Source organism: Tetrao urogallus (genome assembly GCF_951394365.1).
Source record: "Tetrao urogallus genome assembly, chromosome: 2".
NCBI classification, from domain to species: Eukaryota; Metazoa; Chordata; class Aves; order Galliformes; family Phasianidae; genus Tetrao; species Tetrao urogallus.
The window spans coordinates 58,369,499-58,388,490 of record NC_136814.1 but is presented as its reverse complement, the minus strand read 5'-3'; the positions used below and the strand labels follow the sequence as shown (position 1 = coordinate 58,388,490).

The 18,992-nt window shown below is 41.1% G+C and overlaps 1 protein-coding gene across 1 annotated transcript in view; it reads left to right on the top strand.

Annotated features, from left to right (window-relative positions):
• The window catches only part of RSPO3 (R-spondin 3), a gene marked incomplete at both ends in the record, with an annotated part of 58,244 nt that extends 47,786 nt beyond the window's left edge, over positions 1–10,458 (top strand). The window contains one exon of the mRNA XM_079550466.1: positions 10,265–10,458. Coding sequence (XP_079406592.1) covers positions 10,265–10,458 — 194 coding nt within the window. The remainder of the gene's footprint in view (positions 1–10,264) is intronic.
• Between the last annotated feature and the right edge of the window lie 8,534 nt (positions 10,459–18,992).

Genomic DNA, 18,992 nt, shown 5'->3' with positions numbered 1-18,992 from the left:
TTTTAGCCCCGGTATTCTCTCCTTTTCTCCCTCCCCCACTTTCCATATCCCTTTCTGACTGCTCTTGTTCTAAGTGCATGATATAAATGCTATACTTTGCAAACTGCACTTACTGTTGGCTTCAGGCTTCGAAGGACCCTTCTGAACACTTTTTATACAAACCCTTGCAAGGTCACAGTTGGAAAAATCTCAGCTGGTGTACTTGGATCCCATGAGCTAGTGACCATTTATAATTAATATTAATGAATGGCAGACGACAGATGTTTATTGCTTAAGTAGAAATGTGCATTGCTAAACCAGAAGGATTTTTTTGTTTAAATGCAGAGGAACTGACTTTATTTCTCATGTAGATGTGGGTGGTGGGAGGGAATGCCAGTAGGTGATCTGAACCCTGCTACCTTTAAGCATGAGCAAGGAATCAATACTCCATAAAGGACCCGAGCTCTCTGATTGATTGAAGCCTGTTGTTCAGTTCCTTAAAACGTTAGCTGTAAAAGTAAGGAGGAGTCTTTTCATCCATTTCATTGGCTTTAACTTGCACTAGTAATGGCTTTCATCTGTAGCTGTCAAAGCATTAAACATAATTAAGGAACCATTATCTTCGTTCTATAGTTGTGGAACATGAGGATGTCATAAAGACTCCATTATATAGATAAAAGTCCACCATGAAGATGAAGAATCGCAATCCCAGCCACAGCCTATTTTATTTGTTAGATTTTTTTTCCCCAGTGTTTTTAAAACAAACTAAAGCTATAATGGATGAATTACTGAAGTTTAAATCTGACATTGTGGAAGATGCAATATGGAGATGGAAGAATCTCTGTGAATCCCTTTGAATACTGTAGGGCTTATTCAGGTTTAAAGTTGATGGAACTTCTGTTTTCTAGCTGAAAGCAATGTACTCTTTCAGAGTACAAAAAATAACTTCCTGTGACATACGAGAATCCAGGGTAACATTTTCAAAAGTACATGAAAAGCTGTAAGTAATTTTTGAGAATTTATGGCTAAGGTTGGAGTGGGAGCTCTGGATTCTTTGTGCAGCGTGTTCTACTTCATTACTATCTTACTGTACTGTATGTTTACTGTTTCCTTGCCCCTGAGAATGCTACACATCTGTATGACAGTCCATAAAGTGTTTCAGAATGTGCCATACCAGAGCCTTGCAAAATATTTTTTATTTCAGTGGCTACAGAGTTGGTCTTCAGTATTATAAGAGTGCTTAAGGAGTTTATCGCGAAAGGAGGAGACAGTCAGATTTTAGAAACAGTGAATTATTTCATTTTTCACTAATCTGAAAACTCTTAAAAGAGGCAGGAAAGTGTTTAACTGATTGGTTTTAAAGACAGGCATGAGCATAATAGTTGATTTGTGTATAAGATCTTCCTCAAATGAAGGCAAGAGATGGTTAGAAAGAGAGATCTTTGCTGGTCCCCACAGTCTCTGTTTTCAGAGTCCAGAGAAGGTCCTGACTTCTTGCCATACATCCTACTGAAGAAGTGTCACTCGTGCTGCTTTCACTTCTGGTTCCTCAGAACCTTTTTGCAGCCCTGCAATATGGCTCTTATAACTGGCCCTACTTACAGGCTGCACGCACCCCACGGGCACACTCACAAGTGCAATGCCTAAGATTATTACAATTTTACCAGCAGTGCTGTAGCACTCCTAATTCATCCCCTGAGCACAAAAGAGAAAAAATAACACATGCTTGCAGCAAGTTCTGCTGGGCTGCCATTATCTCCTGCTGGCAGGAACTTGGAGCAGATCTCTTGGGGAGGTGGCTAAGGGGTTGCAGACATTCCTTAGCACAGCCTGGTGCTCTGTGCCATGAGAGGCTGCTTTCTCTTCCCACTGGGGGCTTCATCTCCTCTAACCTTTGAGCTATCTAACCTCATTTGTTCCCCATCTAAATGGGATGGTGGTCAGTTTATAAAGTATACTAAATAAAATGAAGTCCAGTGATGCATCATCACATGCAATACTCATTCTTCACATTCCACTTGAAGCTACTCATAAAACCGGCTGCTAACTTCAGTGTGCAAAGCCTGTGTTACTACAAACAGCTTTAGATCCAGCGTTCATTCTCAGAAGGATTTAAAAAGAATAAACTTATCACATTCTTGGAAAAAACAAGAAAAGACTAGAGAGACTGGATAAAATTTACATGGACAATTTCTTCTATCTGTGACACGTTTCAAACTGAGGATTTACGGGAAATATTAAAATAACTGCATTCAGTTTTGTTTTTTTTTTTCATGCATGTCCTCCATGACCCCCGCAGAAATCTCTGGGTTTTGTTTTTAATGCACTTGAATTTTCCAAAGGAATGGAAAATGCCAAATTGTGGAACTCATCGTATTTCCCAGAAAAATATTGATTTCAGTGAGGACCCAGGAGAAAGCAGGCAGGTTCTGAAACAACTCTGCTTTTGTGTTAGGTTTCTGCCCAGTATTCTCTCAGCTTGTCTGCTGGGCTGGCCCTTGGCAGTCCACCTGGCAGGCTGACAAGGACTCAAGAGCCTGAGAACTTGAGATCCCTTTGATGAGAGCATCTTGGTCATCTGAGCTCTTCAAGCTTCATAGACCTCAATTCTGAATCCCTTTATCAAAAAAAATTTCCTGAGCCTTTTTCAGAGGCAGCTCAGGAATCTTGTTGTTTCCAATCCCCTTCTCCTCAAGCTGCTTTTTGCTTGCTGAAATGCCATTCTTCGAGTAGGTGAGAAAACCTCATAGAACCAAGTGGAAATGGCCAAAGTGAAATGTCACGTCACTGTTGTTGAAAGGGGACTTTTGGATTTGCTGATCTGAGTGAAATTTAGAAACATGACCTGCCATTTTAATTGGGATGAAAATGTGTTTGGAAATACGGGCACTTCCTAGAGAGGGGAAGATCAATGTTCTGGCCAACAGAAATAGTACACAGATACTGGAGACATGAAACAAAAAGAAATGGTCATTTTTCAACGCCTTGCTTGTGAAAAGAACCCTTGAAAGCAAATTATTTGTTCATTTATACCAGAAAACAACCTTGGTGACCTCAGTGTGTTTAAGCAAGTACAACAGAGGCAAAATCAAGCCTCTGGCATATTCAAGTAATGGCATCCTGGCTCTGGGCTGATGATTGTGCTGAGTGGATCCATCAGGAGCTGCCTCTCATGTGTATGTGAGCTACTGCTCCACTGGCTGATCAATCAGTCATGCTGGCCAGGATTACTGCGAAGTGTGTACAGGTTCCCATCCACCTGTCAGCACAGGCATCACCACAGGTGGGAAAGCAAACAAATGGAGTAGGGAGGAGACGGGACAAGTGAACCATGCAAAGCAGGGCCAGTGTTACATCCTGTTGACTCTCCATCTTCTTTCACCTTCCTGGGATGTTGGATAATTAAAGAACTGCCCTCAGATACTGCTCCAAAACGACACCTGGCACAGGACAGGTGATGGAAAGCCACCAGCCTTGAGAAGGAAAACTGCCCTTTGAGGTCTACCTACCTGGCACTGTTGTGCTTTACCCAAGCTTCAAAGTGATGGAGTTACATTTTTATATCTCTTAAGACATGTGTTTTTCACACACGTTTGTGTTTGAATGCATACACACAATGATGACACTGAATGAAGGTCCAGTACTGAGTGAGGCAGGTCCTGGTGTTAGAAACAGTACTAGCAAATCCACTTTGGGATCACTAGCAGAGCCCAGTGTGTTCATGTAGGGAAAAAAGCATTCTGCATTGACTGTGTATGGATGCATCCAAATATTGGATAATATGACTGTCTCCTAAACTAACAGGTTACATTAATGCAAATGGTTTACGGAAAGCCAAAGAAAAAGGCCTCTCTTGTTTATCCCTCTCTTCAAAAAACTCCAAGTAGAAATTTGAATACTGAAGAAAAAAAATTATTTGGATATTTTCTCCTTTTTACTATTGTACTAGAAAGAGTTCAAATGTCTGCTGAGGCACAAGCATCTGTCTCTTATCATGTATAACTTTTCTTGATTATTTCTAGAGAGGCAGACTAAACATGCGACTCTGACATAATGCAGCATCACATTTTTATTTCTGGTTTGCTCAAAAGCCTTCACCAGCTGAAGTAAGTCTCTAAAAAGGACTATATTTATTACCTCAATGTGGGCTAGTAGGAGGGCATGGCTTGTTGGTATCTTTAAGGAATACAAGCTACTATAGATCTCTTTCAGTATCCTACAGCTACAATAGGGTAGGGTTTTCTGGTACCAATCACAACTATCTGCAGCCTTTCCATTGTCATCTGATTGCATTAGTCTTGAAAGAGAATTATACAGAGGATTTGGACACTCATCTACCGTTTTGTAAATTTTAAAGAGCTGTGAAAACTTAATTCCATTCAGAAGTAACTCTCAAAAATCTCAATGCCAGCTCAGCATGTAGGTCGGAGGGAGAACACTGCATTCCTAAATACCAGCATGGTGTAGGTCACTTCTCATCCTAAACAATTGGAGTGTTTTTTGCTCAACTAAATAGCCATGAGTTTCCCTTCTTTGGAAACACTGTTGAACTTTTATAAGCTGTGGGATCTTATAAGATGAAAACTGTTATGTAATTATAAAATTGCTGTTGTTAGCACAACATTAGTGTTGATTAAAACAAGGCTGCTAACAAATTCCCTGAGTCCCAACAGGCAAGTGCAAAGGAAATAGATGCCTACAGGCTCTGTTTTGAACAGACAGCAATAAGTGCTTCCATAAACAGCAAACAGAACTCATTACAGAAATCTTCCTTCTCTGGTTGCTTCTTCAACTGGAGGATATTCTTGGATTTTCAGGCACTGGCAATGTCTTTTCTACAGCACAAGAAAGAGCTCCAACCCATTTCTGTTGCTAAGAAGTTGTCAGGAGCCAGTTATGTGAGGGACTTTCCATAAGCCTTGCTTGTGAGCTTGTGAGTGCAGCAGTGTCATTTCTCAAGCATCCCAAGAAAGAAACTACTTCCCATATACCTAAATGGGATATAATTCACTCTTCAACTGTTACAGCAACAAATTCTGATATCTTCTGCCTCGGCATCATTCACATGCTCAGAATCCTTCTTTTCCTGTCTGCTTGCTTTTTGAAATTGGTGTTGATCAGGTCTGACCTATTCCTATATTTAGTCACAATGTTCTCATTCCTACTAACATGCCCAACTCAGTGTTGTCCTTTCCTTGTAAGGACCCACAAGTACACATGAGATTAGTAAGAATATTTTTCAAGTGAATGCAGTTTAGTGGTCCAGATCCTATTTTCAGATTTAGTGAAGATCAAGGACCCTAAATCTCCTGAAAGACTTGTAGGTTTCAGGCTCTAATGTCACCTCCCATCTGCAACTAGAGAAGTATTTCTATTCTCTAGAGGAGACAAGGAAGTAAGTTAGCCACAAGTCCACTTGTGCAGCTGTTCAACCATGTCAATATCATTTGAGGTATCTGGATGTATCTAAGATCTGTAGCTATCTGGAGTGGTATGTGAAGGTCCAGTAGGCTGTTCATATACAGCTCAGCAGCAGGATAATGTATATATGGCCAAATGAATTGCTTCTTAAATGCCTTTGATCCTTAGCTCCTATTAATTTTTTACTCAACTTTGCTTCAGCAATTGTTTCATCTTCAAGAGGAACAACTAAGGAGATGAAATGCACTGAGCCTGGTAATAAGTAGGTAATGCTGACACAGGTGATCCTCGCTATTCTGTTCGTCTTCAGATCTGGTAACTATAAAAGTGGGCCAACATAACTAGGAAAGAAATGATCACTGATAAGAAAGTTATGTTGTTTAAACTTCATAGAGTCTTACCAGATGAATCAGTCACTAATGGCTTGTGAATGAAAGGACAATGTCCTCTGCCTCACTGGGCAGTTGTGGCTTTGGAGGCTTGTTATCTCAGCAAATAGTGTGAGTACATGCCATGGTTTGTGTTCCAGAAAAAAATATGTCACTTTTCATGCAAATGAGAGTGATCCATTTGCAAAATATGACATGACTGGATTACAGAGCTGTACAAAGTGATGTAAGAGCCTGGTGAATGCTCCTCTTACTGGTATCTTCACTTGGCACAACTTCTTCCAGGTTGTCATGTTGTTGTTGTCCAGGTAGAGCAGTAAGGAAGGGGTAACACCCCTAACAAGGCTAACAAATGTCTCTGAGAAAGATGAGAATAGTTGGGATGGAGTGTGGTCATGAAGTGGGGGCACTTAGTCCTCACATTTTGCCTCTACATGGGAGCACTGAAGGGTCAGCTGAGGCTGTGAGGAGTGTGAAAGAACACTGTGGCACGTTGCAGCTGTGGCTTGTGGTCTCTTATTATAGCTCTTCAGCTGATTACAGTGTAGTGGGGAGGATTTGTGGTCCGTGGTGACAGGCACAGTGGAAGTACCAGAACCCTTCCAGACAGGAGCTCATTACGTATGTGCCTGCAATCCCAGCAGACACAGTTCTGTTTCTTGTCTTGCCCATTCTGCTCTCCCAGGATGAATTTCTTCATAGGAGTGATGTATCCCAAAGAAATACAATCATCCTCAGTGGATAACATCCTCACCCCTCTGGGATTTCCATGATACCTCTTCTGTGACAACTCCCACTGGAGCAACGCAGTTTGCACAATCAACTTGCACTTATTCCTATGGTGGTTTGGGGTTTTTCTGTCTACGGAAAGGAGAAGTGAACAAATACACTGCTCTGATTCCCTGTGGTAATTGCAACAAAATATAATAGGGTAAGACTAAGCATAAGACTAAAGAAGACAAAATCTGGAACCTGCACATCAGCAATCAGCTGCAATGATTTAGTATCTTCTAAATCCCGAGTTTTCCTAACCCATGATCAACTCTTGCTCTTTTGCACCATAAGATAAAGCTATAGATCTAGTGGAAACTGCACATTTGGTGTGACAATGCAAGGACTTCTCTGAAACAGCCTAGTTTGCACATTTATAGATGTATTCCAGCATGGAGTATATAAATGCAGATGGGGGGATTTCTGAGACTGTAGGCTATAAATTAGGTTAACAAGAAGTCAGCACCTTTAAACTGATTTGACATGTAATTATATCGTTCTCTGAATTAATTTCACCATCTGCACTTAATTTGAACTACTGCACTTCTCAGCCTTACAGCATATCTGTAGGCTTATTTCAATATACAAAGCTGTCATTATTAGAAATAGCAAAGCATCTCCTATCTACAAGAAAACTGACAGAACAGACTATTTACTCCGGTACAGTTGGCAATGTAAAGTTTCCGTTTGAAAGAAGAGCTGTTTTTATGCCAGTTGTTTCACGGAGCTATTTGACTCTCATGAATTCACTTTTTCATGAGCAAAACATTTGCTTGGAAGTGTTTGACTACTTCCTATTTCAATAGACTTGTCCTCTTTTCTTTTTTTTTTTTTTTTTAATTATGTTTCAGAAGGGCTTATGGAATACATAAAAAGAAAGAAATGATGTAGTGTCAGTGCATCACTATGAAAGAATTCCGTAACCCACGGGAAATGGCAATAATTCCAACACAGTGCCTTTTTTTACATCCTCTTCCTGGCATGCTGAAGAAAAAAAAAAAAAAAGAAAAAAAAGAAAAAGAAAAAAAAAGCATCGCATACACAGCGTAAATTAAAAAATAAATAAATAAAAAATAAATAAATAAAAAAGGCGTTCCAGTGGCAAATAAAAGAGGCGGTAGGGAAAGGGCGTGCTGACTTCCTCAGGCACCCGTAGGGTGAGTAGGACCGGCCCGGGCCCGGCTTCCGAGTCCGCCGGCGGAGGCGCCGTGCGCGGCACCACAGCGCCCCCTCGCGGCCGCTTCCGGCCCTGCAGCTCCGTCAAGGGGAGGCTGTGACTTTTCCCCAGAATATTTTTTGCCTAGTTTGTATTTTTGCATTGCGTCTGTTTCATTGGTGAGTTTCAGCTTTATTCCTGCCTTTGCCTTGACTTCACCAAATGCAAAGAATTATGTGGACAAACTTGTAGATTGAGTAGCCCGTATCATTTTTGCACTTTTCATTTAGCCTAATGCCCAGATTTCCTAACAATCTCTACCATTTCAGGAGTCCAGTTCAGTGTGCTGTAGCAAAGGATCAGGAACAAATTTCTGGGAAGAAGATAACATGTATGTGAGCAAGGAGAGAGATGCATGCAGGAATTTGTCTCTAGCTACACCCCAGTGCCAGCAGATGGCATAACAAAATTAATCTGCTTGTAGAATCTTCCTTTGGGTCCAAACTGAGCAGGATAAAATGAAGTAATATTATACTGTCGTGAAAACTCCCACTTCTAAAAATACTAGTGAAAGGAGCTAAACAACCAGTTTGGGCAAAGGTGACCTTTCAGTGCTTTATTGCATTACCAGAACAGATCAGATCAAGAGGACAGTTGCATTCACAAACAGCAACAATATGGAGATGTTGGTATAAAACCATGCAAAAAAAAAATTTTTTTTTTTGAATTGCACAGCTGACTCTGAGCAGAAGTAACACTTTAAATACTTTAAATAAATAAATTTTCCTCATTTTATATAATAAAATATCAGTATGATTAAAACAGAAACAGTGAAATCATGCCTAGATGAGTTTAGCTTCATGTTAAGTCTTCCTCGGAACTTGCAGATATGTAGCCATGTGTATTCTTAGTATATTCACACATGTATATAAAAATACGTACATTTTGATCCATGACAGAAAGGGAAGCCATTAAATATTTTTCCAACATGCTTAAATTGTGGCTAAGAAGTCACAGCTGAAGCTGCTTTGGCCAGTCACTTAATGAACAATGTCAAACGCTGAATGGCTGGACAGTTTCCATTCAAAAAAACATTTCAACTTGGGCCAGCTATATTTACAAACCACTGGAACGAAATGCCATACTGTAATTTATGCATTATTAAGAGACAGTGTTACAGCTGGGTATGATGCATGCTCATTCTGACTGGAACTCTCCCAGATGTGGTTAGCACTCCCTGAGCCTGGCACACCCATTCTGCAGGTCTGCCATGCTCGCTCCGTCATATCTTAGGTGGCATTGTCAAATTCAGAGAGGGATTCTGCATGTATGTGGGATCATCTCTGATTAGTTACTAAAAAACTGAGGGGCCATTTTGCATATAAAGCAACATGAACAATTCAGATGTTTGTCTGTACTTGACTCAATAAGTGTGAAATAGAATTTCCCATGCTCTCCTATCTCAGTATTGGTCAGGAAGCTGTAAAATTAGACTGTATAGCTACACAGTAAGAAGAGGATACAGCATATCCTCACATCTTAGCCTTGCTCCTTGCTTTCTGCCTTTTCTTCATCACCTCTGAACCTCTTTCCCTTTTTCCAACCTATCTTGGATTGGTTGAGTGCCTCTACTCTGCCTGACCTTGGATGGTCATCAGTTTTCAGCGAAGCCACTATACTGCACCTACTTCCCCACTATGTCTTACTCCTGCAGAGACTGCAGGAGTGCCAAAAAATCCCAGCTCTGATTTTGGGATGGGAATAGTTCTCAATATTCAGCATTGGCAAAGTTCTGAGTATTCAGCATTCTCAACCACAAGAGCTACTGTCAAGTTCAACTTCCCCAGTATCTGTGGGAAGTCTGGGTTATATCTGCTGATATTTAAAAACAAGAAGTGTTTTTGACATAGAATAAAATGATAGATTTTTTGCAGTAGTAGAGTAGTTTATGAGGTCTATAAAGTTATATCAGTCAATAGTTAGTGTTACCTGGCTTAGAAGCATAGAATGAATCATAGAATGGCTTGGGTTGGAAGGGACTAAGGGATCAAGTTCCAGCTTGCCACAGGCAGGGTTGTCAGCTGCTATATCAAGTACCAAGTAAGACTGCCCAGGGTCCCATCCAACCTGGCCTTAAACACCTCCAGGAATAAGACATCTACAATCTTTCCGGGCAATCCATTCCAGCACCTCACCAGTCTCTCAGTAAGAAAGCCCACAGGAGTTCCCATTTGTGTTTTGGTGGAGTACGTGGAGCTGTGCCCCTGGCTGGGGGAGAGAGAAGTACATTTATATTGGTTCTAAAACACTGATTGTCTCCAGGGAACTTTCAGCTCTTTGTTTAGAGCCAGACTGATGGGAGGTACTAATCCAGTGTACTAATTTAGTAGGCTGATGAAGAGTTGGACACTCCCAGACGCTGTTACTAGTGTCCAGCTCTTAATGGGAGGTGCTAATCCAGGGCAAGTTTTACAGGCTGTGGCAAAGCAGGGGAGTTAGAAATTGCAGCCTGAGCAAGTCTTCTAATGTGTCATCATTTTTATTTCAGGGAAAAAAAATAGGGAGGAAAAAAGAAAAAAGTCCAACAAAGACGAAAGTAAGGAGTCAAAACAGGAAAGCAAAGGGCGAGCAGCCCGAAGACAAAACCGAGAGCAGAGGGAAAACAACAACAAAACGCAGCCGAAGAAACGAAAAGCCCCCAGTAAAGAACAGAACCTGGCACCTGTCGACACTGCACATTAACAGCCTTCCATGATTGTTTAAGTCTTATGATGCTGCTATCTCTACCAGATCGCCCTGATAGGTGTTCCAACCGTTCAGGCCGCAAGTGGACAATGCTACCAGTTACTATTAAACTTTAAACAACATTCCAAATACTTCCTATATTCTCCAAGCAAACATAGTTTATTAAAGAGATTGAGATGAGCCAAGAAAAAGTCTAATAATGGGATACTTTAGAACTGTTATATTATATGCTTCCATGCATCTGTAAAAGGCAATTAAGAAATTTTGTATATATTAATAATAGGGTATAAAATATAGCAATATAATAATGAACGACATTCAGATGAACAATGTTCTTTTTCTTTGTAAAATATTTTTCAAGTTATTGTTTATGTATGAAGCAAGAGATATGTCTAAATCAAAGATGCAAATCGTATCCCTTCATATATTGTACATAACTATTATGAGGAGGAGGAAAACACTTCTGATTTCTGAAGAGCCAGGAGGAACCAAGGGTTTTATAACCTCTGGTGGAGCAGAGTGGTATTGCCTGTGGTTCCCTGGTCCGTGCTCCAAATGTGGATGAGAGACCACAGGGGAAAGCCTGCAGAGCTTCAAAAGCTGAGGGAAGAGAAGCAGAAATGTCTGCAGCTTTGAAGACTGAATCCCTGAGGCAGAAAATGATGGTGCTGAGCTTGAATAGCACTCTTATCTGTGGGACAACAGAATGTTTTCTGGTCTAAACAGTGGTACAGTGTGTGCTGTTTTATGCTTTTTATACCTATGTGTAACTTAAGTCTACATTTCAAATCTTCTGGTGAATGACAAATCGTATTTGTAGGAGACAATGTTGAGTTAATAAAAAACAGAGAAATAGACCATGTAACTGTATTTCTCACAGCGATGCTGTCTCCTTTTCTGCTGGGGGAGGGGAAAATTTAGAAGCTTCACAGAGAGAAAAAGAAAACTTCAGCCGCAATGTGCACAGTATAATCACAACTTCAAGCATATCAATGAATAGAATTTGCCAACTTTTATCTAATTTTGCTTAAATTCTTTTCCCAGTTCTTCTATCTGAGACAGAAGAAGTGAAAATGTTCATTGCTCACGGAGCAAGCAAAACCCCTTGGTAATGTTCCTGCTAGGGTGACACTCAAACAAGGTACAGGCTGCACTACATGCTGTCTCTCTGCTTAGAAATGGATTTACTCTTTACAGAAAAACACTGAAGGGCCAACTGATCACATTTACTTAGTTGCCATGCTTTTCCCAAGGGTAGTTTTCACAGGAGTAATAGCCTGCCTAGTGTGCCCTGTGGTCTAGAAAATGCAGCAGGCAAGCCTTCCTTGCCAGTTCTCCAATGATTTTGACTATACAGTCTATTTTGGACTTCAAAAAAGACTCAATCAATGACTCTTCAGTGACTTTTGGAGGGAGATACTAATTGTTCAGCCAGTGATGCAGTATTGTTTCTTACATTTTACTTTATAAGAACTTTGTCTCTTAAATATACATGTATAGATGCAGTATTTTGATAACAAGGTTGTTGAAGGCTCTCACAGCTTGGCTGTATCTTTCATGAGAACTAGTCAGAACTTTGTGTGACTAGACTCAGACTGTTTTCATGTTATATATTTGCTGGCTGAATCTAAAGGTTGACAATGCACAACATACAGTGATGTCTGTAAGGATAAGAGAAAAGTGGGGCATGTTGAATGCCTGTGAGAGGCACCTAACAGTGGGAAACTTGAGTGGAGGTGGCTCCCTGCAGGTTCCCAGCTCCATCAAGTAACTTATCTACATCCTCCTTCCAAGTGAGCTAGTCTCCATCTCATACTGCTGACCCTAGCAGCAGCAATCTTCTGCACTTGCATTTTCCCATTCTCTCAGTAGCATCAGCTGAGGAGAAGCTGGTGTCAGAGAAGCGGAGGGCACAGGAGCTGTGCTCAGCAGTGAGTAACCAGAGAATGTTGAAGGGAGGCAGAGAGAGGAAAGGGCAAATCCTGCTTCTGCCAGGCTCAGATATTGCCACGGAAGGCTGAGTTGCAGGCAGCAGTTTTGTGCTGAGAGGGGTTGACATCACAGCAGGAAGAAGCATTCAGTGTTTCAAACCCTCTTTGGCAGCTGCAATTACCAATCTGCCTGGGGTGCTGGTGGAATATTAAGTTGCTCGGGAAGAATTTACTACTCAATTTACTTCTTCCAGGGACAGGCTGATGGCCAGGTAAACTATCCCTAGCTGGATCCGTCAAACAAGACCACCTGCTGGACAACATGGATAACTTGAACCCAAGAAAGCTTTGTCTGCAACTATTAGAAATGTTCAGCAGGATGATGTCTTTTTCCTGCTGCAATTAAATATGGGAGTTAGATGACATGGGGACTTCAGATGGAAGAATGGTTTCTGAATAAAGGTATGAGCAAAACCTATACAAGTAATTCAGAGGAGAGTTAAGTAGAGGAAAAAAAGCAAAATAAGGGAGCTAAACCAAGAATGTCAGTGATCTCAGTTACTCTCTGTTACATCATTTGGAGTCAATGAAGGAATGCCATTTATCTGGCAAAGACAGATGGAAGACTGGAAAAGCAGTATTAAGAGCAACAGATTGAAGGAAAAAAGAGAGTGAAAGGAAAAGAAGTTAAGACAAATGTGAGTTTTGCTATATACTCCCATATAAACCTTTATTACAAACTCTGGTGCATCTTTCCCTTCTTACACAAGTGGTAGTGAAAAAGATGGTTTGTCTTACCAAGAACAGGGCTTGGAATACTATAACATTTCAGCCAGGATAAAAGTGTAAAAGGAACCTGGCTTGTGCTTGTAATAATTTATAGCATGAGTACCTGAAAAAACATGATACAACTTTTCCTGGAAATGATCAAGGAAGCTGCTGTCATGTTGTTCACTCCCACACAGGATAGTGTTTGATAATATTTCCTGTAGCCATGGTGAAGCACTAAAAAGTATGTCCAACTCATCTGGGCAACTAAAAATTTCTCCAGTCCTGGCACCTAATGAAGACTACACTGATTGTACGTGAATTACTCCCAAGAAACTGAGGAATAATACAAACCTTTGTAGGCCAAATATATCACAATGATACTTATTGTCCATCAAGCAATAAGTACATAAAAATCAACAGTCAATGAGCTTACATGCAAACTGAATAAGAGATAAGGGGGAGGGGAGTCGTTGGAAGCTACTGGAGAAAGGCTAACTACAAATAGATACTACAAATGGCTGTGACTAAATTTGTGTGAAACAATTGTTTCCTGGTTAAAAAGTGCTCAAAATCTTAAGATTTTGATTACTTAACATTTCCAACTTTAAGTAATTCCCACAGAAGGATTGTGAATGCAACTTTCTCAGTTGGCCAAACTGTTGGCCAAATTCACTGTGTGCTAATTTTTAAAGAACAGTTCTGGAATAAAATACCTAATATCAGTTACAATCAATAGAAAAAAAAAAACAAACCCACAAAACAAATGAGGTGCTATTATCTCATTAAAGCAAGTCAGGGTACTATAAACAGTAGCAAAAAGACAGAAAATATCAAAAAAACAACAGTTATGGTCCAGTCTCCAGGTCTCACCAAGCTATGCCTAGTTCTCTCACCTGGATGCATGTTAGTATAATCCTGAATAAGGGACTGTAGTGGTAAGACATGAGAAACAATTTGAGCTCTGTACTGTTGAACCCTTCAATGGAATTGTTGCAGCAGCTTTATTCTGAGCCACCTCCACAGCAGAACTATCAGGCTTATCAACACACTGAATGAGAGATCCTCCACTTAGATGGGTTTTGCTGCATGCAGTAGCAGAAGGACCTATCAGCAGGATGGGACCAACCAGCTCTCGCAATGAAAGTCTTGTGTCATATCCTCTACCATCTGACTCCAGATATTTGTGGTTGTAATACTGATGGGAAAGCAGCACATGAATATTGTTATTAATTCAAAAGTATTCCTCTATTGACCTCATGAGTCACTGTCATTTCCTTTTTTTGTTTCTGTGGCTTTAGGCTCTGAAACTTACTGAAGGCTCAACTTCATGATGCAGCATGAATGTACAATGTCTTTTGTATTCAATTGCTATGCATTGTTATTTTCAGGGTCAGCACTGGTTTTCATAGTTTGTGTGAATTTACATCAATTCTAGCAATAAATCTGCATAGCATGACATACTAGCTTATTACAGGAATTACTTTTTACAGTGAAATTATGCAAGTAGCTGTTAAAGCTGCAGTTTCAGACTAGCTTAGATTCAACAGGAAGGGCTTGGGTGGAAGTGTCAGATTTTCAGCTTTGTTGTCTTAGCACAGTGCTCATACATTAAAGATCTCACACTCTTCCACAGCAAGTGTACCTCCTCTAATAAATGAGAAGGGATCGAATTCTTTGCTCCAGCCTTCATTAGCAGTCAGGCTTTCTGTGCCTTTGACATCCCTGAACTTCTGACCCCTATTGGTCAGGGGACCAGTATCTCTTCCCCCTGTGAACTCGGAGCAAGTCCAACATCACCTCTGAATGCATACAAGCCTATGGGGCCAGATGACACACATCCCAGCATTCAGAAGAAACTGGTTGATGTGGTTACCAAGCTGCTCTCCATCATATTTGAAATATTGTGGCTGTTAGGTGAAGTCTCTGGTGACTGGAAAAAGGAAAATACCCCTCTCACATTCAAGAAGGAAGAAAGACAGACCCAGAGAACTACAGGCTGGTGAGCATCACTCTGTGCCTGGAAAGATCATGGAGTAGATCCTCCTGGAAGAGATGTTGAGGCACGTGCAAGATGAAGAGGTGATCCAAGATAGCCAGGATGGCTTCACTAAGGGCAGAACATTCCTGATCAATCTGGTAGCCTTCTATGACAGTGATGACATCTGTGGACAAAGGAGTCTACCTGGACTTGTGCAGGACTTTGAGATGGTCCCACACATCGTTATCTCTAAACTGGAGAGATATGGATTTGAAGGCTGGACTATTGGGTTGTTGCAGTTGGTGTTACAGCTGAAAAGATTATCATGGTAAAAATGGGAAAAGAAACAAACAGGGAAGGAATGCTCACCTGTAGCTGAAGATCTAGGTTCATAGAAAGACTCCACAGATGAGGGACCTCCAGTGCCAGTCAGTCCTTAAATGGGGTCTAAGAGAGGTGCAGCCAGGCTCCACCTCTTCTGGTCACACAGGTGAATTGCCTTCACCTGTGCTCCCAGGACTGACTCAATGCTTGCCTCAGATAATCAATCAGTGGTTCAGACTGTGACTTAACAGATCCCATACATAGGTGGATAAAGAATTGGTTGGATAGTTGTATATAGCTGTAGGGTTGGTGTCAACGGCTCTATGTCCAAGTGGAGGCTCATCACAAGTCGTGTTTCCCAGGGGCCCATCTTGGGACTGGTGCTCTTCAACATCTTGATCAATGATATAAGCAGTGGGACTGAGTGTATCCTCAGCAAGTCTGCTGATAATACCAAGCTGAATGGTGAAGTTGACATAATAGAAGGAAGGGATGCCATCCAGAGGCACATGGACATGCTCAAAAAGTGGACCTATGAGAACCTAATGAAGTTCAAGCCAGAAAGAAGTTCAAGCAAGAAAGACAGAGAGCTGTTGGAGAGGGTCCAGAGGAGAGCCACAAAGATGATCAGGGAACTGGAGCACCTCCCCTATGAAGACAGGCTGAGGGAGCTGGGCTATGGGGTGACCTCCTTGCAGCCTTTCAGTACCTAAAGGGAGCCTACAAACAGGAGGGTAATCAACTTTTTGAAAGGGTAGATAACAGCAGGACAAGGAGAAATGGTTTTAAGTTGAGGGAGGGAAGATTTAGTTGGATGTCAGGAGGAAGTTCTTTACAGAGAGAGTGGTGAGGTGCTGGAACAGGCTGCCCAGAGAGGTTGTGGATGCCCCGTCCCTGGAGGTGTTCAAGGCCAGATTGGATGGGGCCCTGGTCTAGTATTAAATGTGGAGGTTGGTGGCCCTGCATGTGGCAGGAGAGTTGGAGATTCATGATCCTTGAGGCCCCTTCTCTTCCTGGCCATTCTGTGATTCTGTGATGTTAGGATGAAAGTTTTTTACTCGAGGGTGGTGGGTTAATTAAATAGAGAATATGTGGATGCCCCATCTCTGGAGTTGATCAAGGCTGGGTTGGATGAGTCCTTGGGTAGCTTGATCTAGTGGATCCATGGCAAGGGGGTAGGAACTAGGTGGTCTTTAATGTCCCTTCCAATTTAAGCCATTCTATGACTCTATGATTCTATGATTCAAATGTACTTAGCAGTTATACAGTTCCAATTTACTCTCTCACTCAACCTCTTGTTAAAGGTGGATTAGATCTTTCCTACAATTTTGTGATAAATTGTTATCACCTAAATAGATGTTAAGTAAGTATGTTTGTTCACCATTGCAATAACCTATCTGTCACTTACATCTTTCTTTCTTACTTTAGCTACAATATTCCTGGTGGATTTAGGTTTGCTTTTTCTGCTCCGGAATGCTGATTACATTTGCCAGTAAGAAGCAAGAGTACACATTGATTTGTTTGGTATATAAATTTCTGGTTTTAATTGCTTGTTGATACTGTTCTATAGAGTATCTCAATATATTAATAACATCCATATCAATCCCTCACAATCAAAATGGTCATTCAATTTCTTAAAAGAAAGTTCTCTTTAGAAGTCTAGTTGGAAGAGCATCTTGATTGAGTAACATTTACTAACCATTTCTTTAGATATAAACCTGTCTGAGAATGATGATGCGCAATAAAGCAGACCTTTAAGGATTTTCAAAATTGGCCATTTGGTATTCCTTTTTAGAATGTACTAAATATTTCCTAGGAGTTGCCTAAAATGTATTTCAATTTCTTGTGGCTTCAATTTCCAACTCAGCATTATCATGCTCAATCTGGTCTGTTCATGGGAAGGTTAATAACAAGTACAGAACTTTCTGCCTTGATTTCCTGATACCCTCAGAAGCCTGCAATTGCATTGTGCTCACAGCTGTGAGCTAAATTACATTTAACTCAATACACCCTATAGAATCATGGAATCATAGAAGGGTTTGGGTTGGAAGAGACCTTTAAGATCACGTAGTTCCAACCCCCTGCTATAGGCAGGGACACCACCCACTAGATCAGGTTGTTCAGAGTACCATCCATGTTGGCCTTCAGTGCTTCCAGGAAGGGGTATTTACAACTTCATTGGGCAACCTGTTCCCGTGTCTCACCGCCCTCACAGAAAAGAATTTCTTCCTAATATCTAGTCTAAATCTACTCTCCTCCAGTATAAAACCATCTCCCCTCATCCTGTTACTATCTGCCGTTATAAAAAATCACTCTCCAGCTTTCCTGCAGGCCCCCTTCAGGTACTGAAAGGCCACTATAAGGTCTCCTCAGGACCTTCTCTTCTCCAGGCTCTCAGGTTCTCCTCTCCCAGCTCTCTCAGCCTACCTTTATAGAGGAGGTGCTCCAGCCCTCTGACCATCATGGTCCTCCTCTGGACCTGCTCCAGCAACTTCATGTCCGTCTTATTTTGGGAGAGCCAGAACTGGAGACAGTACTCTAGGTGGGGTCTCATGAGAGCAGAATAAACTGGCAGAATCACCTCCCTCAACCTGCTGGTCACACTTTTCTTGATGCAACCCAGGATATGGTTGGCCTTTTGGGCTGCAAGCACACACTTCTGGCTCACATTGAATCCCTGACAGTCTTTAACCATTCTCCTTTCTGACTGGCTTTCCTTCAGCTGCATGCACACACCTTCAGGTTTCCCTGTCTCCAACTGAATTTTGGAAGCTCAAGTCATTGGAGTTACACAGAGTGATATCACATTCACCTCTAGTTTTATCTCTTCCTTGTGTCCTCTCCACTTTCCTACTAAGTGCCCCCTTCTTCTTCCCTGTTCTTCTTCTACACTACCACCAATCCCTTCCTTCTTTTCTCTTGGTTAATGTCACTGGCAAATCTGCTGGTCAAATGGCAGTGCTCTCTTTGTATTTGACCTCCAGACTTTTCACTCTCTTCAAATCTCTCACATACTTTACTTCAGCTGTTTCATCTTATGTAGGCTGGAAAGTAAAGTTAAAACAGTTTCAATACCAGACTCCCTTTTAATGAAGGAGTCTGAGTCTGGGGACAGGGGAGTAGACTAAAAATCCTCTCTTGGATGAAATTTCCACCACAACTTTCTCAGTAATAAGTACTGTGGAAGCAGAAGAACATTTGCAGGCACCACAAAAATAGGACGCAATAAAACAGGAAAGGAAGGGAGAAGAGTAGTGAGTTGGTCTGTCAGCTTCAAAAGAGTGATGTGAACAACATTCATCTAGCCATAGCTATTTTTTTTCTCTTTTCCCTATTGTGTAATGAGAATACAGGACAAGGAAAAATGATCCCAGAATGAAACTACCAGATTTCTATTTATTTAATTTTTGATGCATCAATAAGAGGGAACTAGAGAAAAGACAAGTTAAGGCAGATATGGGAACAGGAGGATGAGTAAGAAGTTGTAAAACATACTGTCATAATTTAATATATGCATGAAATAATCT